Genomic DNA, 27,004 nt, shown 5'->3' with positions numbered 1-27,004 from the left:
TGTCCTTGCCGAGGTCCCCCCAAATACTTTTTCAAAACTCTGGACAAAGGCGGGCTTTGCCCTACCTCCCTTGACCTCTTCCTGATAAAGTGATCTTAGGCTTCTGGAATTGAGATTTTGAATGTATGTGCCTACCCCAGGTCTGGTATTACATTACAACAAATGGAAATGGAGCCTAGGACTGAGCAGCCGGCCAGGCTCAGAAGCCTTCTTCGTAGCCTGCCATGTAATACATGATATGCAGAGCCTCTGACTTCAGCCAACAGATATTTGGAGGCCGTGTTGGCCCTACCATGGGGACTAAACTAATGTGTGTTTAGGTCAGAAAGCGAATCAGAAAAGCCACTGGAGGGCACGTCACGCAGTGAGAGTTCTATAAATGCATCCCCACTCGTAGCGTCCTCTGGCAAACACTCTGCTCTCCTCTCCTGGCAGTTCCGCGCTTCTTCTCGGCGCTGGGAGAACTTCGGCTGGCAGTTCCGTCTTCTCGCCACTGCCTTCTGCCCTGCAGAAAAGCGGGAGGGCGCGACACTCCAGGAGGACCGACAGCCTTCGACGGGCTCCAGGAAAGCCCCGGGGTAGCCTCCAGCAGGCAGAGCGCCCTCCTTCGGAGCTCCGGACCTCGCCTCCAAGTTGCGATTGCCCCCTGGGGCTGCCGTGAGCTGAGAGCTCCCCGCGTTTCTGTGGATCTACCCGGCTAGAAGGAGCGAGCCCCGCGGCAGTTCCTGCACCCCCAGGAGGGGCGCTCCGCGTCACCCACTCGCCCCCCGAGCCCGCGCCCCCGCAGCTCCGGAGCCTCTTCCCCGGATCTCCGTCCCTCCCCCACGCCCAGGCCGCCGCTGCCGCCGGACCGCTCCCCTCCCCCTCTCCCGGTTCCCGCGCCCCCCACTCCCCAACCCCGGCCCCCCGGCCCGGGCTCTCCACGACCAGCCTGCCCTCCTGGCGCCCTCATGTCTTCAAGGGACGGCCAGCGCGGTTTGACGTGGTGTCTCGTTCGGATCCCCAGGCAAGACCTCGGCATCATCAGACAGGCCCGCCTCATACTCTCAGCCACCGCGCCCCGAGGAGGTGCAGAGTGAGGCGACCGCCTCGGAGCCACCCGCAGCGCCCCGGCCCCGGTGCAGCTCCAGCCCAGAGCGCCGCGCGCGCAGCCGTGTCACCCCTCAGCCAAAGTAGGGGCGGCTGCTCAGACTTGGTCTTCTCGGGGTCCAGGAAGCCGGTGTGGGAGGTGTCGGCAGCCTTCGCTCTCCTCGCGGCGGTGGCGGCGGCGGCTGGCACGGTGGCCGCCGCCTCCTGCGTGTCCTCGCTGTCCGGCGCGACCCCTGGATTGCGTGCTCTTGCTCCCGAGCTCCTGGGCGGGGCCCCGCGCTCCTGCCCGCGGTCCGGATGGGTCTCCTGGCTGGGATTCGGGCCACTTGGAGTTAATGTCCAACTGGGGGTCTACGGAGACCGGATCCGAGGTAAGAGGGGGAAGTGTGCTGGAGGGGACCGAGCGGGGTGGCGGCGGTGTCGTCTGAGGGCAGAAGGGCGCGGTTGAACCCCAAGCGGACTACCAAGTGTAAAGTAGGAAGGCTAGCGGGAGCTCAAGAGACAAGCTGAACCGGAGGGACGCTAGCCTTGCCCAGGGTAGGTTGCCTTTTCCGCGTGGGAAAAAATGTATATATGTATGTGGAGCTCTTGGTGCCCTGGAAACCTGAAAAGTCGGGGGGCGGGGGGCAATTCCCCTGCCTCACCCGGTAGGGCGCTGCTCTGTGCGGTCCCGGCTATCTTAGGACTGGCGAGACTTGGCCATCTACTAACCCACTGCCGCCAGTGTCTTTTCCAGAGTGCAACTGCAGCGTTATCATAGCTCGGGAGTGTAACTTACTGTTGAGCTTGTTTTGGTCTGTTCTGGAAGAAAGCTAAGCCCGGGGAAGGAGGGCTGCAAAGGTGCTGTGAACCTAAAAATAGAGGGCTCACCTCCTCTGGCGAAATCTTGCAAAGCTACATGCCTACCCTTCTCCGGGCCTTTTGCTAGCACTTTGTGAATGCCCTTCTGGGGTCGAGATTAGGAGAAGGGCTCCTTGCAAAGCCTCGGCTCCCCGGGGTTCCGTCTGGAAAGACTCTTGGGAACCCTCCAGGTCTCCGCTAGGCCTTCGAGGTGATTGTTTTAATTGCCTCTTCTCCCTGGCAACTATGTGTCTCTTCCCCAAGACACCCCCACGCCGCGCCCCCCCCAACACACGCACACTACTTTGTACCACTTCGAAGCGTAGACTCCTCAATGAGTTGGTTTCCAGCCCCACCCAGGGAAAAGAAACCCACGAATCAGGGTTTCCCCGCCGGGAGCCTCTCCTGTGGCAGAACCTGCCTTCAGGGCGGATGAGCGCGCCCTGGGGAGGTTGTCCATCGCCAGAGTTCGCCAAGTTTGTGCTGTTTGACCCCGATAAGCGCGGCTCTGCCAGTCCCTTCAGGGACTGTATTAGAGAGCACTAGACTCACTCTCTCCCCCCGTATTTTGAAATTTGTGTTTGTTTAGGGAAATGCAACTAACCCCCATAAGCGGGCACCTCCTCCCACCAAGCCTCCAAAAGAGGGATTCGCTGTTTCCTTCTTGCCCTGACCATGCCCACTCGGTTTCTCTCGGCTCTTTGTTGGGGGAGGTGTCTTTTAAACAAGTGACAAGTGTCTAGTGTCCAGTGTCCAGGATGCCCGCGGCGTCTCTAGCTCACTGTTGCAAGAGATTGGAGTTGCTCCGGGGCCTAGAACTCAACCTTGGGTCCTCTAACAAACGGACCCCTCTGGTTTGCCTTCCAGAAGCATCCCATATGTTTCCCCCTTTCTCCAAAGCATCCCCAATTCCCCCCCCCTTTCTCCATCCTGGGCTGGTCAGTTATGGGGGAGTGATAAGAGAATACGTCCTTAGTCAAGGACACTGAGCACAGAAGATAAAAGCAACAGAGCTTTTAGTAATGTCTGTCCGGACCCTAGAGGAAACACCCGAGTTCAGAGTGCCCTCTCCTCCCACGCCACCGGGTCTTGAAAGCAAATCCCAAACAAACTTCCCAGCCTGTCAGCTCCAAAAAGCTGAGGGTACACTGGCTGGCGGCGGGAGCAATCGCCCACTGCGAAGCTGTCTGGGTGACAGAAGATCAGGGTGTCTGAAAAGCAGGTTGCCAAGAAACCACCTCAGGTGAAATGCGGAGAGGGGGAATGGGGAAAAGGAACAGAAAAGTAGAAACCTGAAAAGTGAGGATTCGCATAAGGACAACCACAGGTCCCTGGGCTAGTTTGGGGATAGATGGCAGACGCAGTGGTTCTTCTAGGGTTTTATATTTTAAAATGATAATTCAGCCTACCCGCCGCACAAGCGCTACAAGGCCCGAGCGGTTTCTGGTGCCCCCTGGTGCCGGGAACTCAGAATCGGTGAGCAGCGGTTTGGCAGTCACTACAGCGGCTTTCTGCGCATCCTTTAAGCCTGAGTCCTGGGACCTACCGGGTGCCCCCCGTGCACCGCACAATCCTTTGCTTTGCTGGGATGAGTTGGTCCCAGATGCAGAGGGGAACCAGCTTTCCAAGCCCGAGAGAAAACGAGGGGTCACTTGGCAGGGCCAACGGCAGAGTGAAAAGCTTGGGCTCCCGCAAGAGCCGGTGCCTTAAGCTATTCTCACGTGCTGCAAAGGCCAGGCGTGGGGGGACAGGTCCAGCCAATGCTTTGGGTGGACAGCCACAAAGGGATAAGCAGAGATGGATGCCTCGAGGAGGGGCCCAGTTGTGTTCATGGGAAGAACCTCCTAGGAGACGCACACCCCATCTTTTGACCCGATGGAATGGGGAGAGCAAGTGTCACCAACTAAAGGGCGGCTTGGAGAGAAACCGGCCTCCCAGCTCTCAGCAAAGAGCGCCGCGGCTCAGTCTTGGGATGGGAGGGAACGCTTTCGGGGTGCCCAAGGCTCCCGGCCTAGGATGAGATGGAGAGCCTCCTCTGGCGAGGCGGAGAGGGAATGTTCCAGTGTTTCCCTCCTTTGCCAACGTCGCCACAATTCTGATCGAGACTCTCCACGTCCAATTTTAAAAGCCCTCCGTGAGCCAAACTGGGGAAAGGGGGAAAACCCTCTTAATGCGGAAGGGAAATCTGGTGCCTCCGCAGCTTCCTGCTGCCCGGCACTGCGATCTGGGACGGGCGCCTTAACCCCGCGCCTCCCTGCTGCTCGGGATCGCCAGCCATTTCGCACGCACCCGGGAGCTGGCAGAGCTGGCACCCCGGAGGAGGCGGGAGGCCTCGCCTCGCCTTCCCCCGCTCCCAGCTCGCGAAGCAAGCGCCTCTGCACTGCCTGGGAGTTTTCCTGGGCCTGCGCGCCCGGAGGGACCCAGAGGCGTCTTTTTCCCTCCTCTGGGGTGTACAAGCCAGCCCGCGCAGCCGGAACCTCGGCGCTGTGTGGTTCTGTCGCTTCCCAATCTCCGAGTCCAACAGCTGCGGAGACAACAGACGCCCAAGGGATGGAAAATGAATTCGTCTCCGCAGCGGTGGGAGGTGGTGGCCGAATTAAACGCTTTCCTGGTGGCCTTATCAAGGGGCCTAGATTGGAATTCTGGGTGGAGATTGTGAGGGGCGGAAGGGATGTACCCCGGAAAGGAGGGAGGGCAAGTGCCTGAAGACTAATAGGAAAGGTGCGGAGAGGATCTTTTGGTTTGTTGGTTTGTTTGGTGTTTACCTGGAAACTGTTTTGCCCTCCCCCATGGAAAATGCCAAGGCTGTTTTATTAAATGCATGGATTTTTCGATTTGAGAATGCTCTCCAGGCAGTGGTCTCCCGACTCTGGGGCTCCTAAAGGCGAGATTAACACCATACCCCTAGGTGATTCAGTCTTCCCATCTCTTGGATAGGACTTCTCGCCAAGTTCACAAAGCTTTTTTGCCTCGCTCACCCCAGACTGTATGACCCTCCTTTTTAGGGATGTGAGGCCTAAGAATCCAAAGGACTCTCTGGAAAGACATGGCCCTCACTCCTTCTGGTGCCCGAGGCCTCCTACAGTGTTCAAGATTCGATGGCCCTGGTGTAGCTAGAGGCGCAAAATGCCAGCATCTCTGCTGCGAGGGAGGGGATTAGAGCCAAAATTTCACAAAGCTGCAAAAATAAAATCAAGAGCATATTCGGGTATACCACGGAAGATTTTAAAAATTTGAGATATGTGCAATCCCTGCCTACTAACAACGGTCAAACATTTATTGGGCCTTTACTGAACTTTTTCATGTTAATGTTAATGTTCTTGAGAAGTGGAACTAGCGTTTTAAGCCAAGTCGATGCTTCGGAAGTTTGGTAACTTAACCCAGACACTTTCATGCAGGCCAAAGCCTGCAATTCCACATTAACTTGCTCTGGGTGACAAAATTCTTACTTAGCTGGCATGTTGGAAGGGTGGGCGGCGGGCAGAGCGAGTGTTCCCACCGAGCCTGCATCCTACCTAGTCGGAAGGAAGGCCCAGCTTGAGACAGAGCGGGTCAGCTTGATTTTAGTCCTTGTTGCTTGCTTGGGTGGAAAGCTGGCTCCCAAGGCCCAACTATGAAAGCTGCTAGGTGGGGAAGGAAGGTTTCTGTCCAGGGCCTGGCAAAGGCAGCCGGATAGGGGCTACCCTGTACGCCCCGAGGGAATATGGGGTGTCGTGCGCCAGTAGAAGCAGCCGGTTAGTGGTTGCAGTGTAGATTTACGTCCAAAATCTGGGACCTGGGGACTGGAGGGCTGGGAAGAGGTCAGCAGAGGCCGTGTCGGGAATGTGGGCTGCACCTGGGGTGCACAGGATGAAAGAGCTTTGAGCCGGAGACCTGGGCGAGTGCGGGGTGCTCGGGAACAAGGCTGGGGAGCGGCAGGGAGGCGGCATTGCAGCCAGCGTCCGGGTCCTAGGGTCCTAGGCGTCGGAGCCTAACTTGCATGGTGCGGTTCTCTTCCCCGCCGCCCGCCCGCGCAGGTGCCGCCGCTGGACGGGATTCTAAGATGAAGTTATGGGATGTCGTGGCTGTCTGCCTGGTGTTGCTCCACACCGCGTCCGCCTTCCCGCTGCCCGCCGGTAAGAGGCTTCCCGAGGCGCCCACCGAAGACCGCTCCCTTGGCCACCGCCGCGCGCCCTTCGCTGCGCTGACCAGTGACTGTAAGAACCGTTCCCTCCCCCCTGGGCCATCATCGGCGGACCCCAGGGCACCCCCACCGCACGCACGCAGGCACCCGGGGCCAGCCCGGAAGGCTGTGAGCCTCCCCCGACCTCGGGCTAAGTGGGAAGGGCTCTGAGGCCCTTAAGGGTACTCCTTTGCCTGCTGCAGCCCAAGGGTCCCCAGGTGCCTTGCTTGTGAGTGACACGGGATCCTTTGTCTAGTGCAGAGGATATGAATAGTGTCCCTTTATCATCCCCATCAACAAATATCCCACTACCACCACCCTCACAACCAAACACCACCAGAGCACACACACAACATTGCCCGCCCCTTTTCTCCCCTGCCCCTCTAAGATCTCCACGCCCAGGGGTCTTTCTTGAAAGCTATTTTGCTTACCTCCCAAACCTCTTGCGCTTTCTCCCCCCATCTGCGCTTACAAGGGGTTGTGTGGAAATCCAGCCGGAGAGAAAACACAGAGGAGCCTCCATCTCCAGGGCTAGCAGCATCTGCCTAGTGTCAATTCTGTTCTGAAGAGTGCTGTGGTTAGAAAGACTTGAGGGTGGCTAGTGCAAGTTAAGCTGAGAATGAGAAGCGAGAAGCGTTCAGAACACACCCCAGAATGCTAACTCAAAGAAAAAAAAACCAACAAAAAACAGGATACTCTTACTTTAAAAACAAGTCTGTGGTTCACTACTCAAAAGCTGTAACATGTTCTAGAAGCAAGCTATTAACAGTGATGGTTTGGTACAATCTACCCTCAGTTCCTCAGAAGTCCATCTGGGTAAAGTGAGGTAGATACATAACAAGTGACAGAAATGGGTGGGAAAATACCTAGGCAACAAAGGTAGCAACAGAAAAGTAGATGTATCCTCAAATACTCATTCCCCCCCCAACCAATCCCTACCCCCCTTAAAATTATTGAGACTGACGTTTTGCACTTGAACTGTACTGCCCAAGTCAGCCCCAGGACTGAAATCAAACTAGTCTTGGACTAGGAAACAAGCATGAAATGTGATGTGCACAAGTTCCACAAAAGCAAAATTTTGTAAGGATTTCTAGAGTGATTTAGGGTTAAAAAGGGAACATAGTTGACCCCTTGAAGTCCTGAGACTTTCCATCAATTAACTGAGTAGATTCATCTTTAAAGAGTTTCATATCCATCACAAGTTTAGGGTGATTGTACAAACATTTCTCCAGTAGATCTTCGCTATTGGCTTCATCCATCCATTCCTATAGAGTGGGCCAGAGGGACAGTGGCGGATAATAATAGTTCTTTAATTCAAATGTCAGAGGAGAGAACAATGACTGATTACAAGCTGATTAATTCTTGGATGTTTAATTGCTATATAGGTAAACTGCCTACCTGGGCTTGCTAAGTTGAACATTCGGTTAATTCTTACAAGTTAATGGCTTTAGAACTCAATGAATAGTTTACAACTGTCCACAAAAAGGGAAGCCTTTCTTCTCCCACATGCCAGCAGTGACCAGGTCTGCTCCTTGGTGTCCATGCTCCTATCATTCTTCGAGAAGAGACTCATACAAAGAGACTGATGTCCTCTAGGAATGCTGATGTCCACTGATACTGGACTTCATGCCAGATTATGATGTAATTGGTTTGAGGCGTAGCGTGGGTGTGTGGACTTTTTAGATGTTTTCTAGGTGGAACCAGTACCATTCAAAGTTGTGTTGCCATAGGTTGAAAACACCCTAGGAAAACCTACAGCTTCTGTGGGTTAATCAGCCACTAGACAAGGGAAATAGTGTTGAATTCCATTGGCTGCATGGAGCCCATGATGATAGGCCAGGGAATTGCTTCCCCTTTCTCAAATGATACTTAATCATCTGCGGACAAGATTCTGACTACTGATTTTGTTCGGGACAGCAGAATACAACCAATTCTGCTTTGTCTATGGAAAGACCCAGTAGAGCCTAGACAGAGAAATTACCCCAAGAGAAACTGAGCTGTGTTCTAAGCCAACTGACTTCTTTCCAGGTATGTTCAATTCGGTAGCAAGCTGTCAGGGCAGGGAAGGCAAAATAATGACAGTGTGCAGACCTTAAATATTCAGCAAGTGTCAGCACACCCCTGCCACAGTGCTGACATTTATATCCTGCACTGTACACGGAGCAACTGGATAAGTCTGGTGTAGAAAAACATTAAGTCATTTCATTTCATTGGAAAATAAAAAGTGCTATAAATTTTGGCCCCTATGGTTTCCTTCGGGTGCTTGGGATTTAGTGATTAAGCAAAAGAGCTTCCGTCACCTTAACGGGTCGCTGTGCCACTTCTACAGCGGGGCACCGGGACTGGGTCCATCCACTCCACACGTTCACTCTTGAGACTGCATCTGTTCCATGGGGCCCAGTGCAAATTAAGCACCCCAAATTCTATTCCTACATGGGATAAGCTAAGCAAATAGAATGAATAACTGACTTGCTTGTCTCGAGGCCGGCTATGAAATAAACGGGCCGTGACCATTTTAAACTTGCTTGCAGTTTGCCTTCCCGAGGAGGTATCCAAGACTTTGTCTCTAGCCCCCTCCCCCCTTGTTCATGTGTTTCTCCTCCTGACATTGTCTTCTACAAAGGAAAATTAGAGACAGTATAGGGTCTGTGGTGTGGCATACACAGGTGCTGCAGCATTCTGAGGCTGAAAGGACAACTTGGTGGTCCTGAGAGCTGAAAAGGTGAAGTCTAAAGTGTCAGATATCCAGGGTGGCAGCAGACAGGTCTGGAGATGCCAGGGCCAGTGTTTGCCCAAACCATGAAACTGTATTTTGTATGGAAGGGAGAACCCCTACAGGGGGTTGGGCGGTCTTCAACCAATAACTAAAACTGATTGTTTTAATTTTTTAATCATACTGTCAGGTAATTCCTAATTTACTATACTACAACGGGACTACAGTCCTCCAGTTTGGTCGCAGGACATGTAATTTTCCATGGAAATATTCTTTTAGATCAAGCGATCAAGTTCTTAGACAATAACCCATAAAAAACCCCCCATGTTAACCATGGTGAAACTGAACTGTAACTCACAAGGTTACTAAGTATGGGTCCTTGCCCTGGGTACCATATCCCATAATACCTGGTGTAAGAGACAAGACAGTATGAACTGGAGGCTACCTGTATGTAGAGAAACCATTAGGATAGACATTGAATTTAAAATTTAGGACTTGAATGGAGTCAGGCCAGCACTGTACAGCAGATGGTGTTAAACTTCCAGATCCAATCTTTTGAGATGTGGAGCTCTCAGTAAGTACTGCCCACTCATTGCTTCGGCCTGTATAGAGGAACCAATAGGAAGGGCAAGTCTCTACATCCGCAGGAAAGGGGATCTGGCCCTTGGAAAGGGGCTCTTGAAATTAAAATCTGTGAGGAAGACTCTTTTAGGGTACACTGACCCCTTATTTGAGATCTGAGACTAGCATCTTCTTCCTCAGGCCCTAATAATGCTGTTCAGAGAAATGCTTTCAAGGCTCACTGATAGTTGACCAGCCGTAGGACATGGCACTGGCCATCCACCTAAGCATTATGCTCAGAAGTGCCCATGTTCACTGACACAAAAGTGGAAAGTTTCTGGTATTTCCCTTTGCTACTGTATGTGTGACCTTTTTTTTTTTAACCCAGTACTTGTAGGCCCCACTTAATGAAAATACTTACAGTATAATTAATCATTTGAGCTCCATCAGAAGCCGTTTCACATTAAATATGCCTCATATGCCAGGTATGGGCAGCATCCGATAGGCAAAAATAAATCTGGTTGTAAATTAGAAGTAGACAGGTAGGCAGGTGGAAAGGTGAGTGGACAGGTCATCCAAAAGACAGATAGATACATCTACCCTCTGGCTAAAGTCATGCTGCCAAGAATCCCTAGCAATGAGTCCAGCTGACATGGCACACACCTTTAATCCCAGCACTGGGAGACAGAGGCAGGTGGATCTCTGTGAGTTTGAGGCCAGCCTGGTCTACAGAGCTAGTTCCAGGACAGCCAGGGCTACACAGAGAATCTCTGTCTTGAAAAAAAAAAAAAACAAAAATTAAAAAAAAAAAAAAGAATTTCTAGCATTGTACTCACTGGGATTTAGAGAGCAGGAGAGCAAAAAGTCCAGAAATGGGTTTTTAAGAGGTGTTTGAAATGTAGGTAATTTGGAAGGAAAAGGAGAGGATATTACAGACTAGAGAGAAGCATGAGGAATTTGTAGCCATGCTATAGAAGAGGTGTAGTTGAACATACAAGGGAGACAGAGCAGTGGGTATGTGCTGGAAGAGGTACTGAAGGGTGGGAACTGGGAGATGTCTCCCCAGGTGATTGTGTAAGAGGTACTAGAGGGTGGGAACTGGGAGATGTCTCCCCAGGTGATTATGGAAGAGGTACTGGAGGGTGGGAACTGGGAGATGTCTCCCTAGGTGATTGTGGAAGAGGTACTGGAGTGGTGGGAACTGGGAGATGTCTCCCCAGGTGATTATGGAAGAGGTACTGGAGTGGTGGGAACTGGGAGATGTCTCCCCAGGTGATTATGGAAGAGGTACTGGAGTGGTGGGAACTGGGAGATGTCTCCCAGGTGATTATGGAGGAGGTACTGGAGTGGTGGGAACTGGGAGATGTCTCCCCAGGTGATTGTGGAAGAGGTACTGGAGGGTGGGAACTGGGAGATGTCTCCCCAGGTGATTATGGAAGAGGTACTGGAGTGGTGGGAACTGGGAGATGTCTCCCCAGGTGATTGTGGAAGAGGTACTGGAGGGTGGGAACTGGGAGATGTCTCCCCAGGTGGTTATGGAAGAGGTACTGGAGGGTGGGAACTGGGAGGTGTCTCCCCAGGTGATTATGGAAGAGGTACTGGAGTGGTGGGAACTGGGAGCTGTCTCCCCAGGGGATTATGGAGTGCTCTATCTCCATCTAGGAAAATGAGTTTGCCCTATTTTCTATGGGAGGCAGGTGATAGCAGGCGGCCTCTACTATGCAGCGGATATGTGGCAAATATTAGTCCACTCCTCATGAGTGGGGCTTTCAACATAGGCAAATTTTTCACTGGTAGTTTTGTGTTCTTATTTTAAAAAAACTTCAAGTCACGAGCACGATCAAATCAACCCACTCACCCTCAAGGGCATGTAAATACAAACTCCCTACTAAAGTTAGTGTCCCGGCACCCTTTGACTATCCACATGAGTAACCTGGCTTGGAGCAAAAAACTTAATATCCTAAAATCAAATTAGTTTGAACTCTACTGAACAAGGTTATCTCCATTTTATAGGTGAAGGAGTAAGATCTATCTAGAGAGCTGTTCCGGGTTACAAGTCAAATAGGGAAGGCACATTTCAAACTTCAGGCAGGCTTCTAGTCCCAAAGTCAGTCTTTTTTTTTTTTTTTTTCTTTCTCATCATATACTGTGATCCTGGGTTAGTATATTAAAAATAATACAAACATGTAGCTGGAAATCTATCAACTAACCCTAAAACATAGATTCCTGGAAAACCACAATGGAGCCAATTGATGATGAGAGATCATTACATTTCCTCTTGGTCCTTTTTCTGACTTTTTCTGGCCAGAGGAGGTCTAAGGCGACATTATTAATGACTACCTCAAAACCCACATCAGAACACATCGGACAGAAATACATGGATTCTGCAAGGATTCCCACAAAACTGGCACAAACTTCCAGGAGACCTTCTGGGAAACACATTTGCTCTTAGATCACTACCACGCTGCCAGGTGACACGAAACCTTCAGGTGGATGGAGGCAAGACATGACCACAAAAGTTCCCTGGGGGGGGACAGGAGTTGACTCGCAGAAGCGAAGTGTGGGTCACCACTGGGACACGACTACTACTGTGGCTAGCTTGGTGTAGTCAAAGACCACATTTTGAGGCTTTCACAAAACAGCGGAGCTGGAAAGCCATGGCTTTAACAGTCCATGGTTTTATGGGGGCCCGATGGTCCAGGCCTTAACTCCAACTGCTATACTCAGTAGGCTCAGGCAGGAAGGTGATTGATATTGAAAATTATGTCTTGTGCACTTTGAGGTAGACATCTACATTTTTCTCTCATGAGTCTAAGTAGTTTTATGTCATTGGTTGACCATTTGGAAAATATATTTATAATAAGATATTTTTGGGAAAAAAACCAAAAAAACTTAGGCCTGCCAATTTCCTTTTAATCCCTGTAAAACTCTCAGACTAACGAAGCCAGATAAACTAGCTTTTTGATCAGAAGAGATCTGACTTCAGAACTCGAATATACAAGCTGGTATGTACCCCACAAGGAAAATGTCACTTCTGGATCTGAATTATAAGAGGACTAAATAAATAGACTAGGAAATGAAACTCCTGCCTGGCCAGCAGTGCCTTGCCAGGAAGAAAGATGGAGGCACCTGCATCAGCATCTCTTGGCTTGTTCATGCAGCCTTTTCCCTTTGTAGCATCTATAGCATGGTGATCACCCATCCACCTCTCACTAAGTTTTGTCTTCTTAGGAGAAATTTCCCTCATTTGTTTTTCCCTTCAAGCCATGTAAGAATGCACTAGGAAAGCCACAACATTAAGTACATTAGCATATGTCTTCTAAGAATAGCACAGTGTCTTGCACGAGCAAAATTCATCTTCAAAGACAGGACATTTGACATCAGTCTAAGGCATTTGTCCAACAGATATTCCAGCTTCACCAGTCCTGGTGATAATGTCCTCTGTATTTCTTTTTAAGACCAGAATCACATGGTACATTTGATTGCCTGGTTCCTTGATTTGTCTTGAATCCCTCCCTGCAACCAATGACGCTGACATTTGGGGAAGGGCTCCTTTGCCTATCCTTTCCCTGGTCACCCCTCAGTTTGAACTTATCTAATTATTTCTATAGGATTAGATTCAAGTAGGTGGCTTTGAGACTCTGTTCCTGGGTGCCGTAATCTTAAACCAGAAGCACCTCACATCACATGATCCTAAGTTGGCCGTGTCTGAATTGTTCTTGAATGGTGCAGGAGACAGATCCTCAAATGAAATCAGAAAAAAAATGGGTTCGAGGTACATCTTACACAGTAAGGAACCAAAAGGGCTAAAAAAAGAGGAGGCAGGGCCAGGGTGGTCACCAGCAGGGCCATCACAGGCCTGAGAGACACAGTAGATGTAAAAATTGAGGAATAGACAAAAACCCATGAAGCTATCCACGGGTGCAGCAGAAAGCTTTCTCATAATGTTCCCAGAGGACATGTGCCTCCCGATGAAGACAGGAAAAATCCCATTTGTGGCCATCTGCTGAGTCTGTTGTTGCTCAGAAGGTTCATTGTCAGGCATTTCTAGGAACACAGAAAGGCAGTGCACACCCCTGGGACTGATGATTCCCTCTGTCCACAAATCACTGAGCCAGGGCCTGGACAGAGGTCTGTCCTCTGTAGAATATGCTCTAGAGTCTAAACTATGATGAGATCCATTCCTGGATCCTCTGTGCTTTGTCTGAAGATGCACAGTGGTGCTTGTTCCCCTGCCTCTGATATAAATATCAATGAAGAGTGATCACAGACGCAACGAGTTGGCTTCAGAGAACCATTCTTTCCATTCGCTCCAAGCTCAAACCTCTGCTTGCGTTAATCTTGACCTAAAGGTAGAGTTGGCTGTTCCTGTCTTAGGACGTCTTGGAGAGAAGAGCTCCTTGGGATACCACATAACCAGGCTCTGAGTCAGGGCAGCCTGAGCTCATAGTCACATTTGTCCCCAAACTGTAAGACTACAACCTGCGACCCCAGGACACTCACATGTGACTCATCTGGTGGCATGAAGAAGGGGGGGAGGGGGAGAGAGAGAGAGAGAAAGGAATCCAGCATTGAGGCTTTGCAAATATAGTTGTCTCCAGATGATGCTTGTGCCTAGTTCTCTGAAGCCTTTTTGAACTCTTAGAGGTTTCTGTGAACATATTAACAGGATAGAAACTCCTTTCTCATATCTGACTAGAGCAGTGGGTTCTCAACTTCCCTAATGCTGCAACCTTTTATACAGTTCCTCATGTTGTGGTGACCCCTGACCCCTAACCATAAAATCATTTCTGTTACTATTTCATAACTGTAATTTTGCTACTGTTGTGAATTGTAATGTAAATATCTGATAGGCAGGATGGTCTTAGGTGACCCCATATGAAAGTGCCATTTGACCTCCAAAGGGGTCTTAACCCACACGTTGAGAACCACTGGACTATAGGGATCCACCAAAGAAGTTCAGATGATTAAGAACATTTTTTTCCACCTTCTTTTCTTCTCTGCCATCTTCTCTTAATCCCTCTTGTTCCCTAAGGTCCTGGAAGTTACTTTTATTCACTTCTCACCTTTTCCCAAGGAAGATCCAGGGGCTCAGGATGTGCTCTAGGGTCCTGTGGCTCCTTGGGACCAGAACAGTACCTTCTAGAAAGGAGAAAGTAGAGACTTTTCACCAGGTCCCTCTGAACACTCCCACCCCCGCCGCCTCAGTCCCCAGTGCCACCTGCTGCTGATAACACCACAAAGGATTGTTTTCCCTAGTGGCTTTTTTTGCACAATTAATTTTACTGGGTAATTTCTCACCCTCCTCTCTTAAGTCTTTTCTTTTTTTTTCTCTCTCTCTCTTTTTACAGAGCTCCTGGCGTGTGCTCATTAGTGTGGGGTATTTATTACTAGCTGTAGAGTGCTTTTAGATCTCACCAGGTGTTCATGGATTAGCTAACAAATGGGCATCCTGGTGGGTATTTTCCTGACTTAAAAGCAGGAGAATGGTCATTCCCCAATAGGGAACCATACTATATTGCTGGAAAATCATTATCACAGCTATAATAAAAGTGTGGACCACGTACATAGAAATCAGAGCAACTGGAATATGAATAATGAAATTAATATAGTGTTCCCCAAGTGGGTTTTTTTATTATTTGTACTCATGTGTAGTTATTATTATTAAGTTTTCTTAGTTGAGTTGTAGGCTAACAGTTCAAAATATGTATAACAATAAGTATGTTATTCATGTTAATCAAAGTAGATGCAGATACTAAATAAAATGGCATATAGGTTGGCCAAGTGGCTTTTAAAATAGACTGTGCTCTTTTTCTATATTCTGAAGTGCTATACGTTCTGATTGGTCTTTTTCTTCTGCCTTGAGGGAATCCAGGAATGCTTTAAAAGAACAGCAACAAAACACTGTCTTTAAATAAACCAGTGTCACTGTTGGTCATGAGAAAAGAGCATGGTCACTCTGGAAAGGGTCAGAATGGCCTTGTGAATTGCCTCAGAAAAATAGATGCTCCTGGGCCCTTTCTAATTTCACCAAGTGTAGCCTCTTATCCACTACGTTCTGGACCCAAAATAAGAGAACAAGATGGTCTTTGGATAAAGGAAGATATACCCGCATTTGGACCTTAGTGGTATCTGGTTTGTTTTTTTTTTGTTGTTGTTGTTATTGTTGTTTGTTTGTTTGTTTGTTTTCAGTTCAGGTACGAGACAAAATGATGACTTTTAAACAGTGCACAGTTGCACAGTGATAAAGCTATGCAGAACTCTTCAGGGCACTCTACACTCTTGCCACACATTTCCGAGGTCCCTGACAGGCAGGCGGTTGACCTTCCAGGTCTAGGACAAGCTATGGAGCACCCCCAGCCCCCATCCATTTTGTGGCAGTTGCCGTGAGTGATTGTAGCATTGAGACAGTGAGCTGGAAACGACTCAACAGATTTGATACAGCAAAAACCAATGGGGAAAGTTGTGATCTTTAAGAAAGTTGTACCTGACTTTTGAGTGGCAGGGGCTGGCTGAGTAGGACAGGTTGTTACAGTACATTCTCTCAGAGGCCCATGGGGCCAATTCTACCTCTACAGGTAGAAACTGAGGTTTGAAAATGCCTGGAACCAGGGCATTGACTGGTATAAATACAGGGTCCTTTCTATATGTCTTTCTGGCTCTTTTCAGTAAGGAATGGGACACGAGTTGGTTTAAGAAGATTGGCGATGATTATTTTAAATTTCACAGGCAGGTTCAGCTGAGCTAGAAGGTAAAGTGAAGAGGCCTTCTAGATCCCAGAATACCTCCTGTGGGACTTCACAGTGTAGAGGGGTGGAGGCTAATAGTGGTAACTGAGCTGGATGCTGCCCCCCACATAGGTATCTGGAAGTCAGTATCTGCTAGCACTTTCAGGCCAAAGCTTAGATTGACCACATCTCTGGGCTTCAGAGCTAGGGAGCCCCAAAGGACAGCAAGTTGACCTCAGGATGGCTAAGCCACTAGTCCAAGGTCACATGCTGGTCAGGGACTGACCCAGGCCTGGAATCTCAGGCTCCGTCTTCTCCAACTCTGCAGCAAGAGCTTGGTCACGGGTGCCAGCCTAAGTATGAGAAGCTTCCGGAGATGGGGCCTCTCTGTCTGAATCTGCCCCCACTGCTGGCTGCTGGTGTTCCGGTTGTGACTGGGAAATTGGCAGACCTGCTTCAGAGTGATATACAAGAACAAGACGGGAGAGAGGTGCCCCCAAAAGGCATGGCTTTTCCCTTCTCGGAGACTCTTGGTTCTGTGGTCCATGGTAGCCTACCTTTGAGATCTACTTAATGTACTTGAGTTCATACTGAACTGTCCCATAGCTGGTGTCTTCATATCTTGCCCTTGTTTCTGTGTTAATTTCCCAGGCTTAAAAGGGCTACAGAGCAGTAGAATTTTTACTTAGAAACCAAAAGGCAGCATGCAGGACACGACCCACACTGATCTTTGAAACCCAACCAGCCAAATTTCTACTCACTAAGCACACGGTCATGAGCAGACGTGGCTGTCCTGAGCCTTCCCAGTCTGTAAGGGGATGTGCGGAGATGTTCAGTTCCATGCAGGCTGGCAGTGGTATTGTCAGATCCGACCTTCTCACTCGGTGAGACTAAGCAACCACTCCACCTTGATACTCTGTGCAGTGCTTCAAGGAAGCGATTATTCAAGACCTCACTCAAGAAAGGATTATCATATGGAGACTTTTAAATGTAATAACAGCCACATACTTGTAATAACTTTTCAAAGTGAGTGAAAGAAGATTGTGTTTGCACCTTTCTGAAAGATACAAATAACTGATTTCTACGAAACGACATTAGTCATTCTTGAGAAATTATACTGATCCTGGGCTTATGCATATCTACAAGAGAGATGATTTCTATGTCTCGGACACTTAGGCTCCATGGCGATGTAGGAACTTCAGATTGAAAACCCCTTCCCCAGGGGATTTTCATGTCCCCAGCCTATGGCTAGCCTCTCCAGGCAGGCTTTGCATGCCACAACTAACCACCCAGCGTCTCAGGAGTCCCAGTGCGGCATTCCATAGCACCTCACCTTTAAGCCTAGCACCATCTCAGAAGTGGGCACTGCCCAGGCAAGACCCTCCAGGCACTGATTTCTAGCATATTTATTAACTGTATGGCCAGCTAGGCCATTGCTCCCTCTGGGAGCTCAGCACTTTTGTCTTTACTGTTCCAGAGTTCATGCTAGAGGCTTCACAGACAGAGCTGTGGAGAGTCAGGCCCTCCCTCCCACATAATCGGCACCTGTGCCTTCCATAGAGACTTGGCAGGACTCAGCTTGGCCTGGAAAATCTCTACTTCCATATGGACACTATGGTGCTAGGGTCAGCCCCTCTCCCTTTCTGAAACATTCATAGCTGCAGAAACCCGCCACCGTCCTCTGAGTCCACTTCCCAAGGTGGGAGGGACTCACATCCTCATGCTTTATAAACAACCTTGGGTTACCTCCCTCTTGGACACAGGCAGGAGATAGGCTAGTGGCTGGCTGAGATGTTGGTCTGGCCAGCATGAAGAGGACACGTGACTACCAACACAAGTGGCCTTGGCATTAACATATGGCCGACCTAGAGCTTTTAAGAAAAATTTGACATTTTAACCATCTTAGCCAAGATAACACTTTGAATTTTGTAAATTTTTTTTAGCTTAGCTGTTAAAAGGAATGCTCAGAGCCCTCACCATTGGTCCTCTAAAAATTCAGTTGGCTTTACAAAATAGTGACCATCCCAGTGCTTAGTTATTAAGGTGACATTACCATTCCCCCCCCCCAATCAAGGGAGATACAGCCTTTGCAGTGAACAGTTTGTTCCCAGACTTATGCCCTGGTACAGGTTCCATTTGTTTAAATAACGCTGTTTATACAAAGGACACATCAGAGTTAAAATATTTGAAACAGAACAATGCCAAAATATTTGGTTACACTCTGAAGGATGACTTCAAGCAACTGAGAATTCTGATATCTCAGAACGCTAGCTTTCAGTCCGACATCATTCCCAAAGCACATCTGGGAAATGAGCAAGAGTTTGACCTACCTGCTTTCGCTGTTTTATTTCTTTGCATCGCTCTTATTTTATTTTGCCTTTGGGCTGTTAAACGTGTGGTCTTCTTTTGTGGCTCGCAGGTATTTTATGGTAACTTTAACTTTGGTAGGAATGTTTGTAGAGCTCACGTTCTGTAACTTTTCGTAGGGTGAGAGCATGCTGTGCCATTAGGTCACAGTGTAGGAGATAATCTAAACCCCAACCCGCTTCCTCTCCCCTCAGCTCAGTGAAGTCCAAGAAGGTTAAAGCAACTGTGGACCTCTGAATTCCACATAGGATGTTACTTGCCTGGACAAGGCTAGAAGTTTCTGTAGAATTCTTAAGAACAGGCTGGTGAGGTTTAATAGAAGCACCCTTCTACAGAATCGTTTGGCTACTCATATCCCCTAAACACTAAGCATGATAAAGTGACACTGTCCCTTCAAGTGAAACTCAGTGGCACCAAAAGGCCTGGAATTAGGAATTGAATAGTCTCGTGGTTTGAAAAACAGGATGTTTTATCCTCATTTTTGATTATTATTTCTTAAGCCCACAATTTACATATGTAAAGTTTTTCATATCAATATCTGTATGTTCATGTTTTTAAGAATATAAAAAAAAATTACCCTCCACTCAGTAAAGTCAGGTAAAGGCTGGGCTTTGTGTTTAAATGACATTCCACCTTAGCATCCATGTGGAAGAGAGATTCCCATCAAAAAGAGGGCTCCTAAGCTAAACCTCCGGTTCAGCGCATTGAACCAGTGTGTCCCAGGGACAGAAAAGCGGTTGTTGTTGTTGTTGTTGTTGTTGTTTAGAGACGGGGTTTCACTGTGTATCTCGGGCTGGCCTGAAACTCACTATGTAAACCACTAGGCTGACTGACCTCAATCTTACAGAAATCCACCTGCCTCTGCTTCCAGGGTGCTGGGATTAAAAGCATGTGCCACCATGCCTGGCTCACTTTTTGTTGTTGTTGTTGTTTGTTTGTTTGTACTTTTAAGTAAGATAACCACAGAACTGAAAGGAGGTTTCAGAGATTTCCCACAGACCCTCTGCCTCCACGCATCCTCTACTCTCAATATCCACACTTCTCACTTGAATGGTATTTGCTACAATCGCCCAAGTCCATACATAGGTTACATTGGAGTTCATTCTCATCAACCCGTACATGTATGGGTTTGAAGCAAGTTCTTACAGTATGGCTTCATGATGAACAATAAGCTTTTCAGCCTGGTTCTGTGGAAGGACCAAAAGGAATTTAAAATACGAGAAAAGCACTACACTGTCTCATAGTGATGTATAACCGTGTCCCAAATATTACAATATTTGTCCCATGCTAGATTTGGAACTATTAATAATTTTTATTCAGTATTTGTCCCAGATGCCAACCTAACTCAGCATCCCATGTTGCATCTGCTGAACACAGCCTATGACAAAGCTGTGTGACCACACGGTCTGGAAATGGAGGCATTTTTCTTAAGAAGGTTGAAGGTGTTAGAGCCAGATTATGTCCCTGGAGTATTGGTTCAGATCATCACGGGACTCTGGTAATATGAAATTGTGTCACATGTAAGTTCGTGAGTTTCTGAAACCAGAGAACTTGACTTTTTGTAACTCTCACGTTTTGTTGTTATCGTCTGTTGAATTTTTGAATTTTGTCCTCATTTTTTGATTAATCTTCATCTGATTAGTAATCAGTCTTAACTTCCATCCTCCCAGGTTCCTAAGTTAATGATCACTTAGGAAATTTTAAATAGTCAGAGACCTCATGTTGTGAGTCCTTTGTTAAACAAAACCCTTTTTAAAAAATTAAAAGCACCATTGTATTTTAATTAATCACGTTTTATTTTAAAAGTTTGGGTTTCTATACAAGCATTTTTTTACAAATATAAGAAAAAAATAGTTTTTGTAATTAAACACAGACATACTTTCACTTACTTTCTCCTCAGTAGTTTCACTATTTGTGAAAGAAATAACAAAAAGCACACTCAGATCACTTTTAAAATAAGTAGTTTTCCATACTAAAGCAGAATCATTTAAGGACCTGTTGTCTTTTTAAGAAAACTCTCTAAAGGAAGTGCCCTGAGAAAGCGTTTCTTGGGAGATGGGAACCAGGCACACTCTTCTGGTCCAGCCCTGGAAATGTGTCTGGTCCTTCCCTTAAGGAAGGAATGCCTGAGAGGCCATTGAACGAAGCTAGGGAGTAGGAGGGAGGGGAAACAATTTTTCTTCCCTCAGGTCTGAAGTACCAGTACTGCTCAGGGCTCCTCTCAGATCTGAAGTACCAATATTGTTCAGGGCTTTCTCAGTTCCCCGGACCGCCACCGCCCCCCACCCCCAAGATTTGGCTTATTTTAGAGTCTTTTATTTTATGAAGATGGAGTTTTCAATAGAACCCATAGTATCATCTTAAAAAGTTAATTTTCTTTTCCCCTCTACAAGTGACCTGATTCCTGATTCAGAATTCTATCCCAAGCACATGTTTGTGATCCATCAGTTCTTGCCTCCGTGGATCTCAAGTCTGAGGTCAAAAATGGTCACAAAGCAAATGTGGGCCAACCTAGACTGTGAGGCAAGAGCCTGCCTCAAACAACAACAGGAACACATACAGTGTCTGCATCTTTGTGTTGCCATTCTCTTCAAGACCACAGAGAACAAACCAGACCAAGTTAGACCGCCTTAGCATGTAGGGAATTACACAGGGTGGAAGAACAAGGTGGAGGGGTTAGAGACTTGAGAGGAGTTGCATTTTCAACGGAGGTCAGGAAGTGACCCAGTCAGTCATGATCAAGTGTGTACTTAAGGAGATGTAAGAGAGGTATCTGGTACTGTAAAGAGCAGTGGTCCAGGCAGAGGCAGCCCCACCGAGACCTGTGTTTAAGCCGTATTTCTTAATCGGGGTGATTTAGCCCCTGAGGACATTTGGCTAAGTCTAGGGACATTTTCATTATGTTGTTAGTGGGACAGAGAGTGGTGTTACAGTTTGCTCTTCTGTTGCTGGGATAAATGCCGTGATCAAAAGCACCCTGGGGGTACTTCATCTTGTGGGTTGTAGTCCATCACTGAGGGAAGGCAAAGCAGAAACAGGAAGCAGAAACCGAAGCGGAGACCATGCCGGAACTCTACTGAGTGGCTAGCTTTCAGGCTCATCTTCAACTTCTTATGTAGCTCAGGCCCACCTGTCTAGGGATAGCTCTGCCCACAGGATGGACCTTCCCACAGCAATTAACGAAGGAAGGGAGGGAGGGAAGGAGGGAGGGAGGGAGGGAGGAGGAGGGAGGAGGAAGGAAGGAAGGAAGGAAGGAAGGAAGGAAGGAAGGAAGGAAGGAAGGAAGGAAGGGAAGGGAAGGAAAGGCAAGGATAGGGAAGGAAAGGCTCCACAGATATGCCCACAGGCCAGTCTGATGGAGGCAATTCTTCTAGTTGAGATCCCTTTTCCCCAAGTGTGTCCAGGTGACAGCCCAGGTTAGCCATCACAGGTAGTACTCCTGGCATGGCCTGGATAGAAGCAAGGGACCCAGTTTGACGTCTTGTGTACAAGACAGCTCCCTAAAGCAAGGAATGACCCACCCCAAAATGCCAGTAACACGTTGGGAAGGGAGACTGAAGAGAAGTAGATACAGTCAGAGATCACCGAGGCTGGGCACAGCAGAGGCCAGGTTATGTTGACTTCAGGACTCCGCATACACACCCATGCTTGCACACATGTGTACACAAAGATGTACACTTATATACACACGCCCCAAAAAGAGAGGTGGAGGTAGATAAGGGACACAGGTCAGAGACAGTGTTAGTTGTTTTAGGCAAGAGATAAAGGGCCTTAAGTCAGTACTGAAGCAGTTTGTTATTTAGAGCACTCAAGCAATCCAATGCTAATTTTCACATAACAAACAACAAACTCTTGATTCCAATTTCCAGTCTTTTCTTTATCATGTATCATACTTTGTGTGTGTGTGTGTGTGTGTGTGTGTGTGTGTGTGTGTGTAAAATCTACTAGCTGAGCTAGGCACTTACCTAGCACCTCACACATACACACACACACACACACACACACACACACACACACACACACACACGGTCAAGTCACATTAACTAGATTTCATTTTACACAACAGGATTCTTGCCGAGTTTTAACAATTAGATAAGTTATGTTTGTGATAGAGTAATTTGAGGTAGAATAGACACAGTGTAACCTTCCTGAGCTTGCCAGAATACAAAACTCACTGACTCCAACAGCTCTATTGAAGTATAGTTTTCTAAGCCACATATAACCCAAAGTCTGAAATGGGACGAGATGACCATAAAAGCTTAATATCTGATTTAAAAGGGGTGGGGGTTAGGGTTTCCCTCTTCTTGGTGTGTATTAAATCATTCCAATGGCTATTTTCCCCTTAGTCATCCAAAGCAAAATGCTGAAATACTCAGAATCTCAGATGATTGTAAATCCATGTCTTCCCCAGAGGTCTCGAGAATCCTGGTGTGCTCTAGTCTTCCCTCCATGGGGTCTCCCTGGAGCTCTATCCCGTTTGTAACCACACAGTGGGAGCGCTGTGGCAGCTGCAGCAGAGATTGGCTTCCCCTCTGGACCCAAGGCTGCCTCTCTCCCCAACAGCCTTTCCTTTATGTTGAAATCATTCTGGTTGTTGTTGCTGTTAGAGACACGCCATTTGCCATTTTTTTTGTCAGTGAAATATAAATATAATCCGCCTTTCTATTTCTCTAGGCTTGTGGGGATGGGTTTAAAAATGGAGCTGAATTTTAGAGATCTTTGTTTGTTCTCTTTGAATCTGGTCCTACTCAGTCAGGCTAGAGTCAAGGTAAACATACAGCAAAGTAGCAAAGCCAGAAGATGCCACATTTCCTCAGCCTCTGACACCTAGTTCCTCAGTGTTCTCTGATACCCACATCCACTGGAATTCTGCAGCAGCTTCATAAAATGCCAAGTGCCTTCCTTCCTTCCTCCCCAAACCAGGGCACCAAGGTGTCTGGGTTCCAGGCCCAGAAGCTGCATTTCAGGAGCATTTGAGAGTGTTTCAGTGAGTGAGAGCTATATTCAAGGCTATAAAACAGGACCTTAGCTGTCACCCTGGTCACAGCTGCCTGGCAGACGTCACTCACCTGAACGACTAACCCTTAAAGATTTGTTTCCTGCAAGGAATGGTGGCCTCACTACATGACCCTTCTCTTTTGACACAGACAGTTTGCAAAGTGTTAGAGGGTGCATATTAGCCTTTGCTTCTGGGGCTGGGGGCACTGTGAACGACTTAGCATAGGTGGATGATCATTTTGCTGTGGGTACAATTCTAGCTAGTTCGAGTGACGCTTTGACTGAGAAGACTGCCTGAAATGATCACTGTTGTCTCACGGGACATTTTCTGTTTTGTCAAACAGCCAATATGCCTGGAGATTATCCTGACCAGTTTGATGATGTCATGGATTTTATTCAAGCCACCATTAAAAGACTGAAGAGGTCACCAGATAAGCAAGTGGCAGCGCTGCCTCGAAGGGAGAGGAATCGGCAGGCCGCAGCTGCCAGCCCGGAGAGTTCCAGAGGGAAGGGTCGCAGAGGCCAGAGGGGCAAAAATCGGGGGTGTGTCTTAACTGCAATACACTTAAATGTCACTGACTTAGGTTTAGGCTACGAAACCAAGGAGGAACTGATCTTCCGGTACTGCAGCGGCTCCTGTGACGCGGCCGAGACAATGTATGACAAAATAATAAAAAACTTATCTCGAAGTAGAAGACTAGTGAGTGACAAAGTAGGCCAGGCCTGTTGCCGACCGGTCGCGTTCGACGACGACTTGTCGTTTTTAGACGATAACCTGGTTTACCATATTCTAAGAAAGCATTCCGCTAAACGGTGTGGCTGCATCTGACTCCGGCTCCAAAGACTGCTGTGTATTGCATTCCTGCTACAAGTGCGCAGAAAGGGACCAAGGTTCCCAGGAAATGTTTGCCCAGAACGGAAGATGAGGACCAAGGAGGCCGAGGCGGAGGCGGAGGAAGAGGGAGAGGAGGAAGCGACGGATGAAGGCATCCATCGTGGGAGCCTGGTAGAAGAAGGCCCAGCTACAGAAAACTGGATAGGAGTGAGAACAGCCGTCTGAGCACTCCAGGATGGCAGGTGATGTCACCAGAAGCTCAGGGCTGGTGTCCCTGCTTAGCTGTTGCCAGCGTTTCTGATACAGTCCATGGTCACCGATCGCGGTCCCAGTCGCGGATGCATGCAAAGAACCAAGCCAGCCAGCGTATCTCCTGTGGTTCGTTATCACGTGTCTGAAGACACCGGGGGAAATGTGATGATTCTGGTGTCACCTCTTGTCACTACGTTTTACTGATGAAAATAAGAAAGCTGTATTTTCCTGTCACTCAACGGATTCACACCCTGGAAAGGAGAGGGGAAGGGGGACGGAAGCAGAGGCACAGAGAGGTCATACCCTTTGAAAACTGAGGCCTGAGGTTTACTACATCCAGCGTTGGGGGGCGGGAGGGATGCTTGGTGGTTGATTTTGAACACAGTGTATGGAGTAAGGGAGAAGTTGGCTAGGAACCCAAAAGGCTGTCCTCCGGCTTAAAAACAAAACAGAAGGCATTTCCTTGATGTCCTCGGAAACAGGAAGCAAGTTGTGGTTTACGCAGCATTCTCCTAGGAGAGCTGGTAGGGAAGGCCCCCGGCTGCCCCCCAGCCAGGGAGACCTCGGGGCCTGTCGGTTTACAGGGACTGACGTTTCATACACAGCTCTGTTTATGCATGGTCACCAGTGACCAGAGAAGCTACTCGATGCAATGCATCTGTTTCAAATACAGAGATATAGAGAAGATATTTATTGAGATTTAAGTTATTGTTATTTATTACCATTCACTAATGAATTTCTCTCTTCTTCCCTTATTTATTAAAGTCTCTTTTCAAAGGTGCCAAAGTATATGTGCTCACAAAATACAAAAAAAAAGTGACAAAAGGAAATACTAATTGGGAACAAGGGTCCATGCTCTTCAAAGTATTAAAAGGGTTTTCGCTAGGCAAAAATCACTTACTTTACCTTTATAAGACAGTCCTTCACTCACTGCCCTAGATTTCCCCCCCTCTTTTTGTGGACAGGGTCTCCTGTGGCCTAGGCTGACCTTGAACTTACTGCCTGGTCAAGGATGAGCTTGGCTTTCTGATCCTCTGACTTCCTGTGGTGTTGGAATCTCAGACACCACACCATAGCTCCATAGCGAGGGATGGAATTCAGGGCCTCATCCGTGCTAGGCGACTCCACCCGCCACCACACCCCAGCCCCTGCTGCTTTTTATCTGTTAAAGGAGCATCTCAGCCCTGCCCCCTCACTGGCAGTCCCAGTGCTGATGCCACCCGGCTACATCTCATCCTTGCTCCGCCCACTGAGCAGAGAGGCCCCGAGCTCCACTGTCTCTTGTGTCAAGCTCTACTTCCCGTCCACATGTGTGACGTCATAACCACATGTACAGAAGGCTGAATTCCCCTTGGTAGTCCTGGACTTACTGTCACCCAAAGGTGAAACGAAGGACCTGCCAGGTAGCCAAGGTTTATCCCTGCCTGGTTTAACCTCTGCCTCCTCCGTTCTTGCCCGCCTGCCTACCTCCTCCCTTGGGGGCACACAGGCAGGAGCACATGGGGAAATCTTGCCGGGAGAAGCCATCTGCCTTGTCTCTGGCTGGGGCTCAGTTGTCACCTGGGTTCAACATCAGGGATCCCTTCTAGTCCAATGGGTTATAGAAGAAAGACTGACAGGAAAGATTGTGGCATCTCACTGGCCACAGGACATATGAGTCCCATCTTCATGGTGTAGAGGGGAGAGGAAGTAGATGGTGGGCATGGCACCTCTAACTGTCCCCACAGTGTACCCATCTAGCAGCTGGCATACAAGTCATGCCTTGAGTCCTATGTTAGAGCTTGTTACACATTTCATAAATGGAATTTTTATGCAGAAATGAATTTATCACTTCCTTCGTGGCTGCTATCCCCCAACATAGGACCAATTGGCCTTTCTCGAATAATCATGTCAAAACTTCAAAGTAACCAAAAGGTAAAAGTTGCTGGACATCCCCCTCCTCCCCCCCAACTCCCATGGCCCTAAAGACCCAAGTTATGTATGGTTCCACGCCCTCTGCAGGACTAGGAAATGGAGGCAAGGGCCGCTTTCTCACCCTCTCCTGCTCAAAATGGCGATGCCCTCAGCTGCCTGGTACGATTCAGCGGTAGTTCAGGATCCCCTGTTCAATCCAGAGAATCCTGGCAGATGGGGTAGCTGACGTTCCCAGGTCCAGACCCAGCTACCGGCTCTCGGGAGAGTCCCTTGCTCAGCATTGTCTACACACCGCAAACAGGTTCTAATGGGAGCAAGCTGCCCCACCAAGTCCACAGAAGGGTAAAGTTTGTGATTTTTTTTTTTTCTCTTTAATGTTGTCAACACCATCTGACACAGGAAGGAGCACGCTTCTTTGGAAGTTCTGATCTCCCTGATCTGTCTCGGTCGTTTGTGTTATACAACCAAAGTTCTCTACAGACTTTATTTTTGTACAATATCATTTTGTAACTTTTTACAAATAAAAGCTCATTTTTATTGCTCTC

The 27,004-nt window shown here is 48.2% G+C and overlaps 1 protein-coding gene across 1 annotated transcript; it reads left to right on the top strand.

The window, feature by feature from the left end:
- The first annotated feature begins 671 nt into the window (after positions 1-671).
- On the top strand, positions 672-27,004 carry Gdnf (glial cell derived neurotrophic factor). Its single transcript, XM_028875602.2, has 3 exons — positions 672-1,460; positions 5,946-6,125; positions 23,803-27,004. The coding sequence occupies exons 2-3, from the start codon at positions 5,972-5,974 to the stop codon at positions 24,285-24,287; spliced, it is 639 nt and encodes a 212-aa protein (XP_028731435.1). The 5' UTR covers positions 672-1,460; positions 5,946-5,971; the 3' UTR covers positions 24,288-27,004.

Source organism: Peromyscus leucopus, chromosome 11, assembly GCF_004664715.2.
Source record: "Peromyscus leucopus breed LL Stock chromosome 11, UCI_PerLeu_2.1, whole genome shotgun sequence".
Lineage (NCBI taxonomy): Eukaryota > Metazoa > Chordata > Mammalia > Rodentia > Cricetidae > Peromyscus > Peromyscus leucopus.
Note: the sequence above shows the minus strand (reverse complement) of the source record. Positions and strands in the feature narration are given on the sequence as shown.